The sequence below is a fragment of the Stigmatopora argus genome, chromosome 3 (genome assembly GCF_051989625.1).
Source record: "Stigmatopora argus isolate UIUO_Sarg chromosome 3, RoL_Sarg_1.0, whole genome shotgun sequence".
NCBI lineage: Eukaryota > Metazoa > Chordata > Actinopteri > Syngnathiformes > Syngnathidae > Stigmatopora > Stigmatopora argus.
This window is the reverse complement of record NC_135389.1, coordinates 1,622,438-1,646,560: the sequence shown is the minus strand read 5'-3', so window position 1 is coordinate 1,646,560 and position 24,123 is coordinate 1,622,438. Positions and strand designations below refer to the sequence as shown.

The 24,123-nt window shown below is 41.3% G+C and overlaps 1 protein-coding gene across 4 annotated transcripts in view; it reads right to left on the bottom strand.

Annotated features, from left to right (window-relative positions):
• ciapin1 (cytokine induced apoptosis inhibitor 1) overlaps positions 1-24,123 on the bottom strand; it is an 89,010-nt gene that overhangs the window by 49,868 nt on the left and 15,019 nt on the right. For 3 of the 4 annotated variants that reach the window (XM_077595463.1, XM_077595460.1, XM_077595461.1), the window contains exons 4-6: positions 20,911-20,990; positions 17,336-17,516; positions 7,780-7,850 (exon numbers count right to left, since the gene is read on the bottom strand). In XM_077595463.1, the coding sequence (XP_077451589.1) occupies positions 7,780-7,850; positions 17,336-17,516; positions 20,911-20,990 (332 nt within the window). The remainder of the gene's footprint in view (positions 1-7,779; positions 7,851-17,335; positions 17,517-20,910; positions 20,991-24,123) is intronic. The other variant, XM_077595462.1, reaches the window with a different exon arrangement.

Sequence of the window (24,123 nt, the reverse complement as noted above, 5' to 3'; positions counted from 1 at the left end):
TATCAAATTATTCAATTTGAAAAAAGAAAAAGAAGTGACGGGAATGTGAGTTTTTTTCACGTTTTATGCAAGATACGTACATTTTTTTTCTTGAATTTCATTAATAGACGTCAAAATAAATTTTGTTTAGCGTTTTATCTGTTTATTTTTTCTCTATTTTTAAATTAATGACGTCATCGTGTCATTTGTCGTCAACTTGCAGTTTCGTGCAAGTCGTTTTTATGCGTATATCAGCCATACCCTCGATTCAGTCATCATTTTTTGGTCTGACAAAAGCTTATATGTGAGTAAATACATTTACCGTATTTACTCGCATATAAGCCGCATTTGTCGACCAAAAAATAATGACTGAATCGAGGGTGCGGCTTATGCGTATAAAAACACGACATGAACGGAACCGCAAAGCGACAACGCCATAACACCATTACGCCATGGCGCCCTGATGCAAGACAATGTGGCCGATACGGTCATTTATTTCAAAAGAGATAAACAGATAAAACGCTAGACAAAATGTATTTTGACGTTTATGAATGAAATTCAAGAAAAAAAAAGTTTTTTGCATTAAACGTGAATAAAATCACTTGTGCCCGTCACTGCTCGCTCCGGGCGCCGCCAACTTACCTAGTGAGACGTGCTCTGACTGGCTAGACGCGAGTAGGCCTGATACATGTGCTCATTTACCAGCTCGCTCCGGATGGGGCCATCTTATCTACGGCCACTGTTCCCTCTAAGCTGCGCGCGTGCGCAATTGCGCACTACTCTCGTCTTCTCTGCGCAGCAGCAATCCTATGGCGCGCAGTAAAAAAAACAAACTGATTTTTTATTTTTTATTTTTATAAACCCCTTTCTTCATGATGGCGCCGTTTAAGCGGCAGCCAGTGGCAGTAGCTCTGTCCACTTATGTTTTTCGTGTTTTACAACATGTTTTACATGAAAAATTAGAGGGAACATTGACATGCACCTGCTTGTGGCAGGTGTGATACTGGTGTGCCCATAGCGAGCAATGATGATGTCGTGACCGGATGATTCGCCTAAAGACGTTTCGCCGACGGACGTTTGACAGACGGACAGGTCTCCGAATGAACGTTCGTTCAAACAGCGTTTAATGATTAAATACAAATACTAGTATTTGTATTTAATCATTAAACGCTGTTTTCAGCTGGATTTCACCAAATTTGAGAGCATTTTGAGCCGTTTGGCGAATGGACGTATATAGACATTTTTTTGCCTCCATCGCGATATCATCACGACATTTTACCGAGGAATTCACTTCCCTGGGCTCGGTTCTAATGTCCAAAGAGCCCCAGTATTTGTATTTAATCATTAAACGCTGTTTTCGGCTGGATTTGACCGAATTTGAGAGCATTTTGAGCCGTTTGGCGAATGGACGTATATAGACGTTTTTTTGCCTCCATCGCGATATCATCACGACATTTTACCAAGGAATTCACTTCCCTGGGCTCGGTTCTAATGTCCAAAGAGCTCCAGTATTTGTATTTAATCATTAAATGCTGTTTTAGGATGGATTTGACCCGATTGCTGTCATTTTACGGCTCGGTTCTGCTACATCTGCCCGCCCAAGAGTGCTTATTCCCGGGCTGCCATTGATGGTAGACTAAAATTGATTTTTACTATAATTTGGACAACACCGGCGGCGGGCCGGATTAAAAATCCTAACGGGCCGTATATGGCCCGCGGGCCGAGGTTGAAAAACTTGTACACACACGATCCGGGGGCGGGGCGAGCGCGCGAATCCCGTTTCGGCGAAACCTCCGTTCGGTAGAATGAACGTTCGGCGGAACGTCCATTCGGCGACCTGCCCGTCTGTCAAACGTCCGTCGGCGAAACGTCTTTAGGCGAATCATCCGAGTACCGATGATGTCGCTCACATTGGTACTCAGTGCGCTCAGGGAGGTTGACTTTCTGCTCAGACCAACGAAAAATTAGAGGGAATATTGCCTACGGCGCCGCCATCTTACCTAGGGTGCCACCATCTTACCAAGTTAGACGTGCTCAGACTGGCTAGACGCGAGTAGCCTTGATATATGTGCTTGTTTACCATGTCAGCACATCCCAATTGTTTTTAAGTCTGATTGAAGGTCCTGCGGTCGATCGCTAAAATATCAGCCTTGATACCTGCGCTATGTTTACGTATCTCATTCTATTATTGCACCCACGCACAGAGTTGGTGAAAAGTAGACCGCTACGGACACACCTCCTGTATATACTGCTCATTTGAAATCTCCTTTGAATTGAGGTTTAGCTGCAAGATTGTACGTGTGATTTTGAAATAAAAAAATCCACTTAGATTTATTTTCTTTTTATTTCTTTTTCGAAAGTGACAACTATTCCATTAATATGTACCATCGAAAGAATCGAGATATTTTGACATTAAAAGCAATATGGCTGCCACAATATCTGTCAAAATGCATCAGGTTCTCATCAAGACAGACTTCGTTTTTAAAATTGAAAAATTTGATATTTTGCATTTACATAGACAGGCATATTAACCCTAATAATATGTTTTTGATCAAAGTAACACATTTGTACTCCTATTAAAACTGGATATGGAGGTGAAAATTGTGAATAAGGGGGTGGTTTACACGCGAGAAATTGTAAAGTTCAACAATTATGAGGGTGCGGCTTATATGCGAGTAAATATGGTGCATACTTTGTACAACGAGATGCTTTCCAGGTCTAGCCCAATGGGACAGTTATGACAAACCCGATTCGCCATTGACAGCGCTCTGGAATCAGTGTAAAAGTGAAACAATGGGTTGGAAGGGTGAAAAAAATTGGCCTTTCACACCCCTTTTAGGGAGAGGAATGACAGATATTGAAAATATCAACAGTAGAAACATTAAAATCAGTACACGACAGCACAAGTAGGGACATTGACACCATATAAGGTATGGACAGGGTTGGACAAGGGGATCTATCCCGAGAGATTAGATTAGAATGGTTTCAAAAAAACATCCAGGACTAGTATAAAGAAACAAAGCTAATAAACTCTCACATGCAACGGATGGCCAACATAGTAGTTCGGGCAGGCAGCGTCTTACGAGTTATGTGAGGATTTGGAATGAATTGATGATGCCGATATAACAGCGAGGAGAATCAAAGGCTTGGCAGTGATGCATGTTGCGGATTGTGGATGACTCGGCTCAAGTGTCGGCCAGCACTGTTGTTCGTGCTTTCGCCAAAGCTGGAATCAAGTTTCCGGAATACGCAACTCTGACTGACAGTGGAGCCTAGCATAGTAAACGCCGAACTCTTTATATCAAAGTGTACCTTTTACCTCAATAAAGCATCATCAAACTAAATTTTTCTCGTGCGGTCTTTAAAAAACACGCTAGCGGCTACCCTAACATAGGTACGCGCAGCTAGCATAACATACGCTAGCCTTATGTCATCCTAGCGCCTTTTCTGAGAAAGTGCCTAATGTATGACAAAAAAATGAAAATAAACCCGCAAATGAGACTGCAGAATCAGTTTTATAGGTGTGAACATATGGTAAATGGGAGTTTTAGACCAAGTCCTTTGTCTTCTTGTGATCATGGATCCATTGTCTGCGATATTCACGCGAAAACTCTACTCGCCTGACTAAACATGTCAGGTAACAAAATGACTTAAAAAAACCCATTGTCTGTTATAAACGAATCTGTCAGAAAGTAGGCATTGTTCTTGTTTTTAAAACCACGAGGATGGTCAAACTTGTTGATTAAGGCTGGCTTTTCCATGAAGCCAGCCAGCAGCATCCCCACACATGTGATCTGTGTGCAGGCTGGCATTTTCAGTTCATTTTTTAATAAAAATGTCTGGCATCGTCTTCCAAAAAACTTGTCGCTGCCCCTGGCTCACTCGCTGCCGGATCACAGTCCGATGCCGGGGGCATGGGCCGTCGAAGCCCCGGCTGACGCCACGGGCTTGAGCCACCGACGCTGAGGGATTACTGTACATGAACTCCCTAATTTCCTAAAGAGAGCCCTGTTCAGAAAGCCAGTATACCCTAGAGAGATAACAATATTGTAGGAGTTTCATCTTAACCAGATGCGCTCTTGAAGAAATTGAAATATTATAGTTATCTTGTTTCTGTCAGTTTGTAACAATAGCGTACTGTTTTAGTCCTGGGGCTCTGTACAGCTATCGTGGCCAGGTGAGACACGTTTTAGGAAGCCACGGTCAAGAGCGGGTTTGGGTGAAATCCTGATAAGTAACTTTGGCCTTTTGTGGACAAAAACGGGGTACTCTGAGGCCATTTGTAGCATTTACTAAGCTGCAAGGCACACATCAACTGTGAATCAACATGTGGAAAACAAAGCACTGGCTCCCCTCAAGGCTGTGTACTGAGTCCTCTTCTGTACTCCCTGTACACATACTGTACACCGACCCACCAGTCTAACTCCATCAAATTTGCCGATGACACCACTGTGGTCGGACTCATCTCAGGGGGGGGGATGAGTCTCCTTACAGAGATGAGGTCAAAAAACTGTCTTTGTGGTGTTTGGTGAACAATCTCACACTAAACACCACGAAAACTAAAGAAATAATCCTGGACTTTCGCAAACGCAGCACAGATCTGGCCCCACTCCTCATAAATGGAGTATGCGTAGACAGGGTCCAGTCCTTCAAATTCCTGGGGGTCCACGTCACGGACAAGCTCTCCTGGTCTACCAACACCACGGCAGTGGTGAAGAAGGCCCAGAAACGACTCCATTTCCTGAGGGTACTCAGGAGGAACAACTCTGACACTAAGCTTCTGGTAACCTTCTATAGAACCACTGTAGAGAGCATCCTGGCATACTGCATTACAGTGTGGTACGCTGGAAGCACGGCAGCAGACAGAAGGGCCATGCAGAGAGTGATCAACACTGCCCAGAAGATCATCGGCTGCTCTCTGCCCTCACTGGATGACATTGCCAGCCCACACTACCTCAGCAGAGCCAGGAACATTGTCAGGGACCAATACCACCCTGGTCACAACCTGTTCCAGCTGCTGCCCTCTGGCAGACACTACAGGCCGCACAAAACACGGACAAATAGACTTAAGGACAGTTTTTACCCCACAGCCATCAGGACTCTGAACTTGCGTTAGCATGACACACAATCCCTTCTGTGCAATAACTTCGGGGTGTGCAATATCTAAGATTGTGCAATATCTTAGATTGTGCAATATTTTAGAATTTACCTAGCCGGGAGGTGACTTTTTATACTTTTATATCACTATTTATGTTTTTTTTTAAACTGGGAAAACGCAATTTGTGGAGTAGCACCACTAATTTCGTTATACACAGCTGTGTATGATGAGAATACAGGCTTTTGATTTGATTTGATGTTGAAAAGCTCCACATGAAGCCTTTCTCGTTGCCGCCCAAAGGTCACAATTTTTGGCTTCCACCAGATGAAGGATCATGCAAAAACATAACTTTCACCTTTTAACCAAAAATTTGGCACTCCAAGGTGGATTGACTGGTGATGAAATGCACAGATAAACTGTTTTGGTGAGTTCAATACATTCTACATTTCATGTTTGTAATTTTAATAATAAACTACAACAACTGATATATTTAACACTTTACAGTCAAACGTGTCATATTCGATACAAGCCTTTTGAAGAATTAAATATTTTTCCCCTGATATAAAATGTTGAGTCTTTTTGATCCATGGAGCCACTAAAGGCCGAGTTTAAATAATTTTGATTTGCTGTCAATTATTTATGTTTAAAGTGTTAATTTAAGTATATACTGTGGTATCCAAAAAAAGAGAATACTAAGTGGAAGTTTTATTTTGGCAATTTAACACCGTTCATTAAATGCACAAACTGAAAAAAAATTCATAGGCTAATAAACTTCAGATTTGTATAAAGTTGTTACTTGTGTAATACAAAACACCTGCAAAAGTAAGGAGGTAGATTTGTGTCTTTATTAAGCAACTTTTTTGATTGGAGTAGCGTTTTATGTGAGGGACGTTTTAGGTAGTTGTTGTTTTTAACGAAGCATAAATTGGAATTAATCTAAGCGCATTGGTCAACTCCTTTGATAATAAGTTTATATAAAACTCAGAATTTAGAATCATTTCTGCATTTAAACATGAGATTGTGGCAAGTTACATGCAATTAACTCGATAAACAAAATATCGCTTGACAGCACTACTTTAAAATGGTCATGAAGGCTACACAGTTTCAAATTTGTATGATTTTCAGCTAGTTTCCAAGCAGGTTTTAGTTTAGAAAACTCCACCCCATGGGCAGGACACATGAACAGAGTACATCTTGAGGAATAGTTGATGGCAAAGGGCAAAAGATTTTCTTGCATGGCCTAGTATTTTGCAGTTTTCAGACATTCATAGAAGGCTCTACAGCAGGGATGGCAAACAAGTTAGACAAAGAGCAAAAATTTGAAACTGTGAGAATCAAAGAGCCACCTCTGTGGAGATGATTGGCGGTCCCTTACGTCGGAAGCAGCATAAAAAAAAATCAAATGTGCCTAATTATTTTTTAAACATAATTTCGTATTTGTTTTTATGGGCCCTGATGAAATTGAGTGTTTTAAGAGAGAATAAAAATAAGAGAAACATGAAATGAGGCAAAGAGCAACAGTACAGTGGTACCTCAACCTACGATCAGCTCTACCTACGTCATGCTCGAGGTACGATGAAAATTTCGATCGAATAATTCGCCCTAGATACGACCAAAATTTTGAGATGCGACCAAGCCAGGTGGCCATGACATGAGAGGCTGTTTATCATTGTAGCGCACTGTCTTTTTTTGCCGCATCTCTTTCGTGTATAACAGATATCTACGAGCACTCAACGATTTATTCAGACTTGTAGTTTCTCCTACGCATCGACCAGGAAACGCACAACGCGCATGCGCGGGCAAAAAGAGGGCTTTCTGGGTAATGAAGTATACTCATGCACACAACACCGATAGGCAATGGCTCCCTTTCTCACAATAAAACTTCATTACCCACAATCAATACGTGGGTAGGCTGTTATTGCTTCCTTAGCCTGTTAGCCCCCTGATCGCTCATTCAAGACTACTTGTCGTTGGCAAGTGGTCGTGCGTTATCCTATTGTGAGGACATTTGTGTGCATAATTTTCGGATTATTTTGAAGGGAACACAACAGCAAACAGCCCATCGATAGCGAACGTGAGGGTGGAGGCGTGGCAAACAGCTAACCCACCTAGAACGAAGGTAAAAAAATAAATTTAAAAAAAATAGAATTTAGTTTTGTGTATAGTTACATTAAACGTATGTTTGAGTGTCTGTATATATTAATTCAAGTTAATTTAAATTTGTTTGTTCGTTTACGAGTGGGTTGTTGCCGTGGATAAAGTCTCCCCAAACACCCCCCCCCCCGCCTCCGTGTAGGTCGCTGTCTCTACCCTCCGCGATATGCTCTAATTGTACTTCTATTAAACACATTTAATTACTATTAAACCACTAGTTATGTGTTACTTTGTTAATAGATGGTGAATTATTAGAAATAAAACATTTTTTTCCAATCCAATATCCTGTTTTTGATGTTTTTTCAGAGGGTTGGAACAAATTAATTTGTTTTTAGTTCATTTCAATGGGAAACGTCCGCTCGAGTTACGAAAAGCTCGACATACGATCTCAGTCCCGGAACGGATTAAGATCGTATGTCGAGGTACCACTGTATATGTAAAATATGATAAGGAGCAAAGAGTCACATTCATTGTGGCCGGGTTCCGCATGCGGCTCAAGGGCCACGTGTTTGCCACCCCTGCTCTATTGTATATATAGGACTTACTACCTCATGATCACTCAGGTCATTGGCTGATAGTGTCCACATTTTGACTGTGTTTGGATCCTGTCTTAATTTCTCTGTTGAAACATAAACGGTAATGGTTAATCTTGAATCTTAAATTCACCAATGACTCAAATTCTATCAAGCTATATGACTATTCAAAGAATAAGAACAATCTTATTAAAGGTGAGTGTGAGACCATGTCCAACTGTAGGACACAAATAACATTAAAAAAGATTTATAAATTGAGCAAGCAATGAGCATAGCTTAACAGATTTGCTGACAAGAAAATGGATGCCCTTCCAATCAGATTGAAATTCAACAAATGAAAGCTGAAAGGAAAAAAATAGGTCCACAGGATCAGCACATAAATGTTATAACTTTCAGTCCCCCTTCAGTCCAGTATATATTCTTGAACTAAATTCATAGACCTTTTCCATGTGTAGGGTTCGATCCCTAAAACATGTTAGAAGAACATTTGAGTCCGGGACCTGCTGCTTTTTTTGGTTGCGAAACACATTTTGTTATGGGCAGGTGGCCAATCTATTTGTGGACACAAGAGAAAATTCCATCCCTTTTCATCTCATCCAATGTCAGGTTGCTCTGGCAGCAGCTTCAGCAGGGAAATCTAGACTTCCCTTTCCTCACTCACTTCATCAATCTCTTCCAAGATCATCCAAAGGACAGTCTCCCTACTGTGTCCGCAGACCGCCTCACGGCCTCCTCCTGGTCGGACATGACTGGAACACCTCATCAGGGAGGAGTCCAGCAGGCATCCCAATCAGGAGCCTAAAAAACCTCACCTGGCTCACCTTGATGCGGAAGACAAGTGCTTCTACTCCAAGCCTCTCCTTTCCCATCTCTGAGAGATGGCCCGGGCTCCTTGGAGAGGAAACTCATTGCGCTCGCTTGAACTTGGGATCTTGTTCCTTGAGTGACAACCCTCAGCTTGTGACCATAAGTGAGGGTAGGGATCTAGATCGACCAATAAATAGAGAGCTTCGGCTTTCCTTTCGGCTCAGCTAATTCACCAAGACGAACCGATGCACTCTGCATCAGTGTGATGCTGCCCCAATCCACCTGTCAATCTACTGATCCATCCTTTGCTTTTGCTCAATCATAAACAAGACCCTGATATACTTGAAAACTTCTTCCCTTGGGGAAGGACCTCATCCCTGACCATTCTCCGACTGTTGACCATGGTCTCAGATTAGAGATGCAATACTGAGGCCAAGAAACCAAAGATCCTCAAAGCCTCAACGGACTTCTTCACGGTAACTCCTCTCAAGTATCCCTAAATAGACCTTCACAGGGAGTGTGATCCCTCTTTAATTGGAATACACCCTCCATCCCACCTTTTTAAAAAAAGGGGGCACCACCACCCCGGTCTGCCAAACCAGAGGCACTGTCATTGATCTCCATACGTTGTCAATGCAGTTGAGGTCTTCAAAGTATTTGGCCTAACAACTGAGAACTATCCAAGTTGAGGTAAGTACACCCCATTCCCACTATACACAGTGTTGGTGGTGCATTGCATTCCCCTCCTGAGACGCCAGATGGTGGACCCAAATTACATTCAAACCGCCCGGAAGTCTTTCTACATGGCCTCCATTAACTTGTTCCATGTCTGTGTTTTTTTCCACCTCAGTGACCACCAGAGTTGCGTGCCATTTGGTCAACCCATACCTGCCAGCTGTTTCGGAGTGCCACGGGCCAAAAAGGTCCGATAAGACTCTTTCAACTTGACGAGGAGTTCTGGGATTGCACTTTTGGTGCCATTTTGGATTGGATTGGATAACTTTATTCATACCGTATTCAGGAAATTTCGTTGTCACAGTAGCAAGAGGGTGAGGATGCAGAAATAGGAAAAGGCATTTTAGACATAAATAGATAGGTAATAAGTAAGTTAATAAATAAATACATGAATAAATATATAAATAAGTGTGTTGCTGATCTATATATATATATATATATATATATATATATATATATATATATATTTCAGCAACATATATAACAATATATATATGTATATATATATATATATATATATATACAGACGCTCCCCTACTTACGAACATTCAACTTACGAACAACGGTACATACGAACATGTCTGCAAATTGCGTTTAAGTCCAAAAATGTTCGCAAGTCCAATTTTGTATTTCGCGCCTTTTTCGGAGTAGTACTTCTTTCCGCCGCTAATACCGACGCCTGGCGCTGTGAGAGCTCAGCTCACCCAGCATCTACCTTCTTCTTCGTTGCAATGCGGAAGTGCGTGAATGTATCTCCAGTGTGCAAAGAACCTTTTTCATTTGTATCATTAAATATCTCATGCATCCAATATTGAATATGGTTGGTAAAAAGCTAAAGGCTTCTATTGAGGGAGTTGCAAGGAAGAGGCAAGCCATTTCATTTGAAACGAGTGGCAATAATAACGAAGCTTGATGCGCCTGAGAGTGGTGAGCGTTTCACGGGCATTGAATCGTTCGAGCGTCAGTACCATTTATAAACAGAAAGATCGAGCAGCAGGACCCAAATATTGAACGTTGCACAAAGTTTGCAAATCAATTGAATGATGCCATACAGTGCTATCGCATCATTTATGATGAAAAAAAGAAGAAAACTGCAATCGTCATTAGGTCGCTTCTTTTGGCCAGTTTCTAATACATAAATCTCTCTCTCTCTCTACAGTACTGTACATATTCTCTCCATTTTATTAAATGTTTTTTTTTCAGTACAAACCAATGCGTGTTACTTATACAAGCCTTAAACATACAAATGCACTTATATAAACCTTCAATATACTTATATCGGCCTTAAACATAAATTATAATACAAAATATTTCCAAGATGGCGCCGTTCACGCGGGAGCCAGTGGAAGTAGCTCTGTACACTCTTATGTTTTTCGTTATTTACAGCCCTCCTATCTTTTTTTAATTACATTTTAATATTTCTTAATACATTCCTTTTTACTTTACTTTGTACTTTATATTTTTTACTTTAATGTTTTTACAACGTTCCTTGTTCTGTTAGCCTGGCTTCTTTCGGCTACTTCTTTTTTTTGGAACCATTCAGCCATGCCTACGCTGTCACACACATGGGACTAGCTGTTACAATACGGAGCGGAAGGAGCAACACCTCGGTGCCGCCGGGGATTCGGAGCTGGACAAAAGTGCCGGGAGAAGAGGCAACGCTTCTGACCAACCGTTCCATCGTGGGATAAGATGGAAGAGCTGTCGGCGCTTACTAGCAACGGAGTCGAGGTGCCCTACTCTGCAACTGTTGTCTTCAGCTCCAGACTACTGAGGAACTGTGCAGATAAGCTTGGAAGAGTGACTGCATATTCTCTACCTCGGTCACAGTCTGCAGAAGTTCCCCATCTTGTGGAAGACTTCCTGTGTGTGGTTCCAGTTTTTTTTTTTTCCATTTTCCAGTTTCCATTTACTTTGATTTGCTTTGTACTTTTGGCTTTTGCTTTGTTGTTGTGCGGCCTTTGCGACTGTACTGTCTAACTTATAACTATGCCTTTTCTTGCTACTGTCACAATGTAATTTCCCGAATACGGGATGAATAAAGTTATCCAATCCAATAGCACTGAATCAATTTACAAACAAATTCAACTTATGAACAATCGCTCGGAACCAATTGCGTTCGTAAGTAGGGGAGCTTCTGTATATATATATATATATATATATATATATATATATATATATATATATATATATATACATATACATATATATATAAGCACATATATACATACATACACATAGATGTACATGCATGCATACGGTAGGTCTTAACACTCAGCCGTTTGTTTTGTAAAAGAGCCTGACAGCTGATGGGAGGAAGGATCTATGGAAGCGCTCCTTCCTACAATGAGGGTGCAGCAGTCTATTGCTGAAAGAGCTTCGGAGGGACTCCACAGACTCATGCAGGGTGTGGGAGGTCTGTCCATGATGGACATCATCCTGGTCAGCATCCTACGCTCTCCTACTTCCTCCACAGAGTCCAAAGGACAGCCCAGAACAGAGCTGGCCCTCCTGACCATCTTATTCACCCTGTTCCTGTCCCTCTCTGTGCTCCCGCATCCCCAACAGACCACTGCATAAAACACTGTAGATGCCACGACAGTGTCGTAAAAAGTCCTCAGCAGTGTCCTGCACACTCCAAAGGACCGTAGACTCCTCAATGGGTAGAGGCGGCTCTGGCCCCTTTTATACAGGGCATCTATGTTTGTGGACCAGTCTAGTTTGTTGTTGAGGTGAACACCCAGGTACTTAAAATTCTCCAAGATTTCAATGTCTGTACCCTGGATGTTCACCTGAGTGGTCTGGTGAGATAGGTTCCAGCACCCCCTACAACCCTAATGAGGATAAAGAGGTTCAGAAAACGAGATGAGAGAGGTGTATTCATTTATTTTCTGTATTTCTTATCCTCAAGGGTCGGATTGGGTGTTATAGCCCATCCCTGCCAACAATGAGCAGCAGTCGGGGGAGACCCTGAACTGGTTGCCAGTCAATCGCAGGGCATAAGGAGACAGAAAACCATTCAGGCTCACACTCATAACCTTGTGTCTATTTAGAGTGTTCAACCACCCTATAGTGAATGGTTTTGGGAGGTGGGAGGAAACATGAGTATCATCCACACAGGAAAATGCAAACTCCCCACGGGAAGCTCAGAACCCACCGGGAAATGAAAACTTGATCTGAGAACTGTGAACGTGTTAATCACATGCGCGCACACGCACACACACACACTTGTACATATGGTATAGCGCAAAGGTCGGCACCTCAGAATGTTGAAATAGCCATATTGGACCAAAACACAAAAAACGAATGTCTGGTGCCTCAGAAAAATCCAAAGCCTTATAATGAAGGCAGCACATGCTGTATCTATATTAGCCTAAAATGTCAAAATTGGCTACAAATACATCATGAGCCACAGAGCCCCATGCGACTCCTGAACCTTTGGTTGCTAACCCCCCACCCTACACCATCAGGTGGCTTAAACAGGATTCAATTGACCTCAATTTAACTGTGGCACTCATATACTCTTATCAAATCCTTATTTGTCCTGTCGTCAACATCCAGTTTGATCCCCCTTCATCCCGGGTGAACAACCACCACCACCATCATTGTTAATCCACAAGGCGCTGCAGGAAACTGGGTTACTGTGGGTCAAAGACCAAAACGAGAACGATCGATCCATCAGCAGAAAGTGAAGAGGGAATGGAAGAATTTCTAATTTAGAAGAGGAACTCTGAATGTTGGAACAAGGAAATGTAGAGAGCTGGTGGACATGATGATGAAGAGAAAGGTTGATGTGTTGTACGTAAGAAAGCAAGGCCAAAAGATTGGGAGAGTTATTAAAATTGTATAACGGAAGAGAATCAAAGAAGAATGGAGTTGCAGTTATATTAAAGAAATAGTTTGTATGGAATGTTGCAGATGAAAAGACTATCAGACATACGAGTTTAAAGTTGGACACGGAGGGTGTCATGGCGAAACTTGTTAGTGGGTATGCTCCAAAGGTAGGATGTAAGTTAGAGCTGAAGAAGTTCTCAAGTGATTTACATGAAGTGATTTATAACATCTCTAGAAATGAGAGACTAGTGATTGAAGAGGGGGAGGACAGATGGTGGTGGACTTTGCTAAAAGGAAGGAAATGACAACAGTTAACATGTTCTGGAAGAAATTGAACATAGGGTGAATAAAGTAAGTAAAGAGTAAAGGGTAACACATGAATAGACTCCATCTTGTGTAGAGGTAACAGCTCAAATGAGGTTGGTGACTTTAAGGTCATTGTGGGAGAGTGTAGCGAGCCAAAATAGGCTAGTGTAAGATGAAGATGAAAAGAATGAAGGCAGAGCGGTCGGTGGAGGTAGAAGAATAAAGGGTGTGGTTTCTTTCAAGAAAGAAGTGATACTGGCTTTGGTGGACAAGAGAGGCCCCCATTAGACAGGAATACAAAAGCTAAGGTGTCCAAAGCAGGTAGGAGAGTACTAAGGGTGTCGTCATGAAGGAATGGAGGTAGGAAGTCCTGGCGGAGGTGTATTCAGGGAAGAACATTAGCTAATAGGGACTGGGACATTGACAGGACAGACAAGAGTAGACAAAAATACAGGAAACTGAAACGTGATGCGAAGGTAGAGGTGGGAAAGACCAAACAGGGCATATACCTGTATGCCGGTAAATTCTAAATGGCAAGATGCCACAGGAATGGACGAGAAGTGTACCGGTGCCCATCTTCAAGAAGAAGGGTAACGTACGGAGCTGTCTTAACTATAGGGGAAGAAACCGAATAATTCATCCAATGAAGTTTTTAGAGATGGTTTGTGAGGGGCAGTATGGCCTTTTGCAGACAAAACGTTTGAGTTGAGGCTGATAACGGCAAAGTACAGGGAAGGTCAGAAGGATCTACATACAGAAGAACTGTGGAACTACATTAAGAAGTCAGGAGTACGAGGTATGTTAGAGTAGTTCAGGACATACCGTATTTTCTCACATATAAGCCGCCTCCGAGTATAAGCCGTACCCTTAAAATTACCTTAAAATCGTTGAATTTTACAATTCCTCTCGTACAAGAGCCCCCCTGACTCACAATTTTCACATCCATATTCATGGTTTTAATAGTACAAATGTTACTTTGAAGGGAAAATCTTAAGAAAAATCATCGCACGTGGTTTTTCTGAGATACTGTATGAATCCAAAGGATCCTCTGATGGATTGCACCTTACAGTAGTACCTTGAGATACGAGCTTAATGCATTCATATTAGACGGATTTTGGAGGGGGGGGGGGGGGAGAGAGAGAGAGAGAGAGAGAGAGAGAGAGAGAGAGAGAGAGAGAGAGAGAGAGACTTTGCACGGCAACACGCTTGTAACATAACATAAACACATTTAAATGAATTTGGATTACGATACAGACACTCAAAAATAAATTTAATCTAACCTTACACTAAACTTAATTCTAATTTAGTTTTACATTTTTATACCTTTCTTTTCCCGGGTTGGCTCTATTTGCAGCGCCTCCACCCTGAGTTTCAGCTGCAGATTTTAAAAGGAACCTATTGAGGGTTGTTTGCTTCTGTCTTCCCTTCAAATTATTCTGAAAATGATGCACAGAAATGTCCTCGCAATAGGATAACGAACAACCACTTGCCAATGGGAAGTAGTATACTCCTCTCGTGATGTCGAGCAAGCTCAGCCACGCGTACACCATTCTGCACTGACTAATGGGGGAAAAACACTTGAAAAGTGCAGAGTGCTCATTCTGATAGGTAGCCTCTCGCGTAAGCTGTATTTTTAAAGTACAGTATAGTAAATTACAGTATATCAAAATTTGTCTCATATCTCAAGGTAAATATTTGCTCGAAATTTTACTCGTATCTCAAATTGCTTGTATGTTGGGGCACTCGTATGTCAGGATATTACTGTATTTAGGTCAATATCATAAGGAATTTAATATGCCCGTCTTTGTAAATGCAAAATATCAAATTATTCAATTTGAAAAAAGAAATAAGCCTATCTTGACGAGAACCTGATGCTTTTTAATGACAGAAATTACAATTTTCTTACCAGAGGTTTAAGATGTTGTGGCAGCCATATTGGTTCTAATGTCAAAATATATCGATTATTTCGATGGTTCATATTACTGCAAGAGCTGTCACTTTTGAACAAGAAATAAAAAGAAAAAAAATCTAAGCAGAATTTTGCTTTATTTCCTAATCACAAATGTACAATCATTTCCTTTCTGTGTTCTGAAAGGGTGTTGCCTGCACGTAGACAAATTCAAAAAGAAGTTACATGAGCATTACAACCAGGAAGTGTGTCTGTAGCGGTCTAGTGTTAACCAAGTCTCTGGGTGCAATAATAGCATGAGATACACACTACGCAAGTATCAAGGCTGATATTTTAATGATCAAGACCTTCGATCAGCCTTAAAAACTATTCAGATCTGCTGACATTGTAGACATCTATAAAGGCTACTCACGTCTGGGCAATAAGAGCACTTTTAACTACGGTAAGATGGCAACGCCCTGAGTGAGGGAGTTCAAACTAGTCAGGCTGGAGGATAGACGCGCTCCTGGCGCTGGCTGCTCTGACTCCCTCCTTCAGCTGAAGCTAGATAAAACTCATCATGGCCGACTCTGTGTGCTTCCTCTAATTCGAAGTTATTGAATGTTTATCGATTAGATCCAACAGTAGAGGACTTAAAGTACCTCGGGTCAACAGTGCAGGGTGATGGGGAATGTAAAAAGGAACAGTTATACACGACATAACAGAACAGAAGCTAATTAAAAATGTGTTCACTGATTTTATTAACTGGTTTGTGGTGCACCTCGATGACATCCTGGTTTTCTACCACACTCCCTATGAACATAAAGATCCTTGAAAATAAACTCTTCATGAAGGTCCGTCACTAGTCCCCGCTCTGTTCTGGCCTCACACGCCTTCTTTGTTGTTTATTAACTTCAAGGACCCTAGTTAGAATGGATGTCTCAACTCTTAAGGGAGGGGTGGGAAACAGAAGTGACACGTCAATATCATCACAACAAATGAAGGTCTTAAAGTCATGTGCAGCTCAAGGTGTTTTGAATCTTCTTTGTTTTTAGTCCACTCTAAGCAGTCAAAGGCGATTTGGTGTTTAGTGTAACTAAGGTTCTCAGGAGCGAAGCATTTACTTCGTTGCAAGCAACCATACATTAATATGAAACTAAGTTTAATAGCAAAGCAAAGCATATTCTTCATTGCAAGCAAATATATAATAATGTGAAACTAATAATCCTAAGTAACAAAGTTTAATAGTTAAGCAAAACATTCTTCATTGCAAGCAAATATATAATAATGTAAAACTAATAATCTTGGCACCACACATGAAGAGTGTCCAGCGATCAGTGTGAACATTCAGTTCATTTTTTATGTCCAGGAAGGCATCCTTTTCCAAAAAAACTTGTCGCTGCCTGTTCCGGCCAAAGTGCATTATGTTCAGACAAGGCTGATGGCAACTGCCCCAACGTCAACCGGAGCACTTGCAACCATTTCTGGGACATTCCAACGTCAGCTTCGCCACCACAAAGGTCCCGGAGTTCACTATGCAAGCTCTACTTTTGGTTTAGAACCACGGCGTCCGCCGTAACATCGCCCGGGGCTTTCAACTGTAATTAGTTGATTGCAGGCAGGGGCTGCTTGTTTCAGCAGAAACCTCATTGGTCAAACTGTACAAACTCTCTTCAAGACAGCTCATACGGAATGCATCTCCTCCACTATAAAACAAATTTAACCCTTCATCATAAGCTTCAAGCCTTGCTCCCTTTCCACCTGGTCAACCTTTCTCCTCATCACTATGTTCACCAGCTCTCCAGTTTTTCCTGTCATTGTTCCAACATTCAACGTTACTGTCCTAAGTTGTTTGCGTTTCTTCACTGAAGTACAATTAGCCATGGGAAACATAAGACAGGGAATTACTGAAATCCATTCAGTTGTAAAAGTTATTAAAGAAAACAAAATACTCACCAATATATGCAGGACAATTAGGAAGCAAAAGAACAAGATACCCACCTCTTGCAATACCTGGCAAAGGAGTTATTTTTCCAGAAGACAGCATAATCATACTGGTCGAGCCCACTTCAAATTCTGGTTTGGCTGCAGATATGCGTATTCTTGATAGCTTGTGTCCTGGGTAACCTGCAGCCGTTTGGAAAGATTTCAAAGCCTCTAAACTCAGTTCTGTTTCACTGACCTAAGGAAAAATTGAAATTCAAACAAGAAATTATTCCTCTGATCACCGACAGCAGGTGAGTAAAAATCAAACCCACAGCTGCCAGTCAGGCACGTTTTAGCTTGGCCATAAAGAATTTCCTTCATAACCCATGATTATTGTCACAATCTCGATAAAAAGTGTTGAGAACAAGGGAAGTGATTCATGAACTTCAATGAGAAAAAAAGAGACAATATTTTTTGTGCTCTTTGTTTACAAGTATCATGTATATATTTTTAATGTAGGTGCATATGCCTAAGTGCAGCCAAATTTAACTTGATGTATAAGAGTTCATTAAATTGAAGAGTGTGGTCTAAATTAATTCTTCTTATAAATATACTTGCTTGCTTTAAAAAATAATAATAATAATTAAAAACACCTAATTGTCTATCAAGCAGAACGTGTACATTCGCAGCAAGTACAGTCAGCCCAGGATGTATTTGAGCACAGCTAGACCAGAGCATGCATTAAAATGAATGGGTTGCGTCACAAACAAGATTTGGCATTACAATGGTTAAGCCACTTAATTGTGAAATGTAAAAATTAATTTGATGTATGCTATTTGTAGATTTGTAAGTTATTGCTGATACACTTCATGTGTCAAATATATGGACAACTGCTCTTTGCAGCTAAGTCCCCTGAGCAGTTGATTACACGGATATGCTCAGACCAAATTACCAGAAAGACTTCTTAGAAGTTGGCGTCCACACGGCAAGAGTTCAATTTCGAATTCAATTTAAAAAAATCATCAAGTCTCAATTATGACAGAGTATCCTTCATGCAACACAATGGTAATGGGCAGTTCAGTTTAACAACACAAGAGCCAAAGAACAGGATATTACAATGGAAAAACATATTCTTATTGGTTGCAATTCATCTACTAACGGAGTAACAAATAACTAGTGGTTATGTTTAATAATAAAATGAGGCATTATTCAATAGAACGGGGAGTTCGCCAATGGGAGAGAGGGAGAGAGACTTGACGGATGCGCTAGTAACGCAACATTGACTTTAAATTTAACCTAAATGAAATTACATTCCTATACACACATTTAAAAAAAAAAAAATCTTACGTTACAATAAATTTAAACCTTCTTGTGCAATAACCAAGGCAAAGAGGTTAATGCAGTGGTTCTTAACCTTGTTGGAGCTACCAAACCCTACCAGTTTCATATGCGCATTCACCGAACGCCACCAGTTTCATATGCGCTTTTACCGAACCCTACTTTAGTGTGAAATAAAAAATGTGATTTTTTTTCAAATTCAAGATATATAAATTCCTCACAGCACTGATTGGCCAAGCAATATCACATGATCATCCGCACCCAATAATGGTCAAGCGGGGCATTTTATCGTAAATAGACATGAGGAGTCGATGTGTCTTGAACTCCGCGGCAGAGGCTCCACCAAACCCCTTGAGACCAACTCAGCAAACCCCTAGGGTTCGATCGAACCCAGTTTAAGAACCACTGGGTTAATGTATTCCACTGCGGCTTTCGAGGCGAACGTCCTGCTTCTCCATACGTATTAGCGAGCCAGCTAAGTCCCGAGTACACTACTCCTGTTTTTCGATTATTTCTAGCTTAATATCAATTGTCACCATTTGCCTTTTCTTTAGCTTTGGATCCATTGTGCTTCCCTTAATTCTGCACTTAGGCAACCAAAACAAGGAAAAAATGCAACGCTCCACAAAGTGCTCGCAGAGATATTTGCACGAGGGAGATGCGGCGAGAAATACAGTGCGTTGAAATAATAAGCAGCCTCCTCTTGCAGCGGTCTAAAATGCTCGTAACTCAAAATCTGTCTCATATCTCAAGGTAAATATTTGCTCAGAATTTTACTCGTATCTCGAGGTATTACTGTATGCGCGCGTACGCGCATGCACGCACGCACATAAATATACACATACATGTATACACATATACACAGTTGTGGTCAAAAGTTTACATACACTTGTTAAGAACATAATTTCATTGTTCTCTTGAGTTTCCAGTTATTTCTACAACTCTGATTTTTCTCTGATAGAGTGATTGGAACAGATACTTCTTTCTCACAAAAAACATTCATGCAGTTTGGTTCTTTTATGACTTTATTATGGGTGAACAGAAAAAATGATCAAATCTACTCGTTCAGAAATATGTCCCCTGGCCATTTTCACTTCAATTAGGCGCTTTTGGTAGCCATCCACAAGCATCTGGCAAGCTTCTGGTTGAATCTTTGACCACTTCTCTTGACAGAATTGGTGCAGTTCAGTTAAATTTGATTGCTTTCTGACATGGACTTGTTTCTTCAGCATTGTCCACAAGTTCTCAATGGGGTTTAAATCAGGACTTTGGGAAGGCCATTCGAAAACCTTAATTCTAGCCTGATTTAGCCATTCCATTACCACTTTTGATGCGTGTTTGGGGTCATTGTCCTGTTGGAACCCCCAACTGTGCCCAAGACCCAATCTTTGGGCTGATGACTTTAGGTTATCTTGAAGAATTTGAAGGTAATCCTCCTTCTTCATTATCCCATTTACTCTCTGTAAAGCACCACTTCCATTGGCAGCAAAACAGCCCCACAGCATAATACTACCACCACCGTGCTTGACGGTAGGCATGGTGTACTTGGGGTTAAAGGCCTCACCTTTTCTCCTCCAAACATATTGCTGGGCATTGTGGCCAAACAGCTCGATTTTTGTTTCGTCTGACCACAGCACTTTCCTCCAGAAGGTTTTATCTTAGGTGATAGCTTGCATTTTCTTCCTGATCGTGGCAGTTACAAAACAGTGCCATGCACTTTATACTTACAAACAATTGTTTGCACTGTTACTCTTGGGACCTGCAGCTGCTTTGAAATGGCTCCAAGTGACTTTCCTGACTTGTTCAAGTCAAGGATTCGCTTTTTCTGATCCATGCTGAGCTCCTTTGACTTTCCCATTGTAGCGTTTGTGGGCGTTTGCATCCAATGAGCCCTATTTAAATGGCCTCAGAGAAGTCACCAGCTGTAGTCACTCAATCATTCACAAGAAGTTAAGAGGCCATGCTATGAAGCTCATTTCACTAACACAACTTTCTCAGACACCAAAATTGCTAATTCGTGTTACTGTATGTATATTTTTGACCCAGCAGATTTGATCACTTTTTCTGTTAACCCATAATAAAGTCATAAAAGAACCAAACTTCATGAATGTTTTTTGTGACAAAGAAGTATCTGTTCCAATCACTCTCTCAGAGAAAAATCAGAGTTGTAGAAATAACTGGAAACTCAAGAGAGCCATGACAGTATGTTCTTCACAAATTGTGTGTATATATGCGTATATATGCATATATATGCAACTGTCACACTCTAGACAATTTTCGTAAGTTGATAAAACACAGTAAATCATACCCACCACTTTCACTGACATTAGGCCTGATAACTTCACAGCAGACATCAACTTCTCAGCAGTCCTCAAATTCTGCAATTCAATTCCTAAAACAAAACAAAGATTTCAAATAAGATGTTGGTGTTAAATTGATTTTGTTCAAGAAAAAAACTAAACCAATATTTGTTGTGTTCTTTTTATAGGGTTTCTGTAGGTAGCATGTTTATTACTAATGCTTTTTCATGCTACTTTTCATGCCACTTCAAACAAAATTCATGTCCATCTTCATGTAAGATACTTTAATACAAACATCGGTTTCTGGCAGGAAACTACGGTTTCTAGAGACTATCATGCGCACAACATTCCGGAAGAGATAGCGAGATCAGCGGGGCCTCAATGGATTGTTATCGGGCCTGTCCGCTGTAAAGGAAGGTGTCGGGATAGGAAGCAGAAGCGAGTTGACTAAGCTCAGAAAAAAAGCCACTCAAACCACCGCTGCCAAGCATCTACCTCTCATCAACACCTCCGCTAGCCGGGGCTAGCCCTCCGCCAGCCGAGGCTAGACCTCCGTACGTAACTATGACTTCCATCGCGTGCACAGTATACCGAAAGAGATAGCGAGATCGGTACCACCACCGTGGATAATTAGCAGATGAAGACGGTGAAGACGGCAGCACCGGAGGAGGAAAGGAAAGTTATGGAGCAGGCCTATTGACTAAACTCGGAAAGTTAACTGAACCTACACCGTTAGCCGGATTATATATACTGACACCGTTAGCCGGATAAAATGAGTCTACACCGTAGGTGGGCAAACCGGTCCTCGAGGGCCGTTGTGGGTGCAGGTTTTTGTACCAACCGATCCAACACAAACAGTTCAACAAATGAGGTTTCTGCTGAAACAAGAAGCACCTGACTGCAATCCACTGATTGCACTTCTAAAATAACAGATTGGTGGAAATGTTTCCTTTTATAGGTTGGAACGATAACCCCCACCCACTGCGCCCCTTTCTGGTAAGTACCAGAGTGATTTATATGGACCTAGACGCCAGTTAGCCAAGCTTTCAACTCCTCAAGCCAAACCAACGGTGGGTAAGTCATAGAATGATTGATGTCTAAGAAAAATTGTATTTAAGAAAAAAAAGATGAGCCAGTGGTGGGCGAGTCCCAGAGTGGTTTAAGTTCCCTATTAGTGAAAGAACAATCCAACTCTTGGTGAATTCTGATTCACAATGATAGGAAGGACATGGAAGGATCAAAAAGCGACGTCGCTATGAACGCTTGGCTGCCACAAGCCAGGTTTATGCACAAGACATATTGTATTTAAGAAACAAAGATCTGCTCATCTATACAGCACCCTTAACCAAGCAAAGGTGCTAGGGGACCCACGACATGAACCAAAAGGATTCCTCGGTGGTCATTTAAATATCAGAAGCATCTTGCCATAGTGTGACCAAATTCGTCATCTATTAAATCACTCAAACCTTTATTTTTTTTATGCTTAACCGAGACCTGGCTAAATGTAAATTCACCGATGGCAGGATTGCAAATACTGGGTTACAAGAGCTTCAGAAGAGACTGTGTGGGAAACTATGGCAGGGGAGTGATATTCTATGTTAGGGAACACCTTAAATGTAAGCAAAATAAAGGGTCAACGTACACAACCTTGAATGCAACCTTGAATGCATCAGCCTTAAAATATCACTATCCCCACTGATGTCAATAACTTTGATTGGCATATACAGTGGGGCAAATAAGTATTTAGTCAATCACCAATTGTGCAAGTTATCCTATTTGAAAAGATTAGAGGCTTGTAATTGTGAACATGGGTAAACCTCGACCATGAGAGACAGAAAGTGGGGGAAAAAACAGAAAATCACATTGTTTGATTTTTAAAGAATTTATTTGCAAATCATGGTGGAAAATAAGTAATACTTTGTTATGTACCCTTTTGTTGGCAATAACGGAGGCCAAACATTTTCTGTAACTCTTCACAAGCTTTTCACACACTGTTACTGGTATTTTGGCTCATTCCTCCATGCAGATCTCCTCTAGAGCAGTGATGTTTTGGGGCTGTTGTTGGACTTTCAACTCCCTCCAGAGATTTTCTATGGGGTTGAGATCTGGAGACTGGCTAGGCCAGGACTTTGAAATGCTTCTTACGAAGCCACTCCTTTGTTGCCCTGGCTGCGTGTTTGGGATCATTGTCATGCTGAAAGAACCAGCTATGTCTCATTGTTGGGGTTATTCTGGGATACTATTATAGATGTATGCATTTTAATTATTTCTGTATAAGAGTGTCTTTAATTTGAGACTGGGGCAAACTCGAGGTCACCCTCCAGGACAGCTGGCTCCAGCTTGTTGACGTAACACCTCACCGGGTCCTTGGCTCCAAGGACTGTTTACTGGGAGATACACCTCGACCCTTTACCCAGATGCAAGTTCGCAATGAAGATCTGCGAAGAACTCTTAAATTGCTTTGACTTGGATTCCGGAGCAGATGGCGATAATCGAATCAACTTCCGAAAATACTCGCATATGTTTCTCAAATTATGACGCTCGGTTCGCTTGATATGGAATTGTTTTGCCAAATGGAGGCTCGTTTGTTTAATTTCCAATGGAGTTGTTTTTGAGTTCCGACCTTAATTGTTATTAAAGAATACCTGATATGCGACTATTGTTGCAGTCGTTTTTGACCTTGATGGTGTTATTCAGTTATCTTATGCAATTGTTTGAATCAGATTACCTTCGATGTTTTGAATTATGCGCGACTAAATGGACAGAGGAGGATGCTGCTCTTCAGAATCATCTTGGACAAAGACGAGTCGGGAGTGATTTTCCTTGCAAGTTTGTAGCCAGAGTAAGCCAAAAGATGTCTCTCTGTTTTATTAAAGACTAATTAATATACCTATCACTCATCTTCAATGTCCTTGTTGATGGAAGGAGATTTTCACTCAAAATCTCTCGATACATGGCCCCATTCATTCTTTTCTTTACACAGATCAGTCGTACTGGTCCCTTTGCAGAAAAACAGCCCCAAAGCATGGTGTTTCCACCCCCATGCTTCACAGTGGGTATGGTGTTCTTCGGATGCAATTCAGTATTCTTTCTCCTCCAAACACGAGAACCTGTGTTTCTACCAAAAAGTTATATTTTGGTTTCATCTGACCATAACACATTCTCCCAGTCCTCTTTTGGATCATCCAAATGCTCTCTAGCGAATCGCAGACAGGCCTGGGTTCA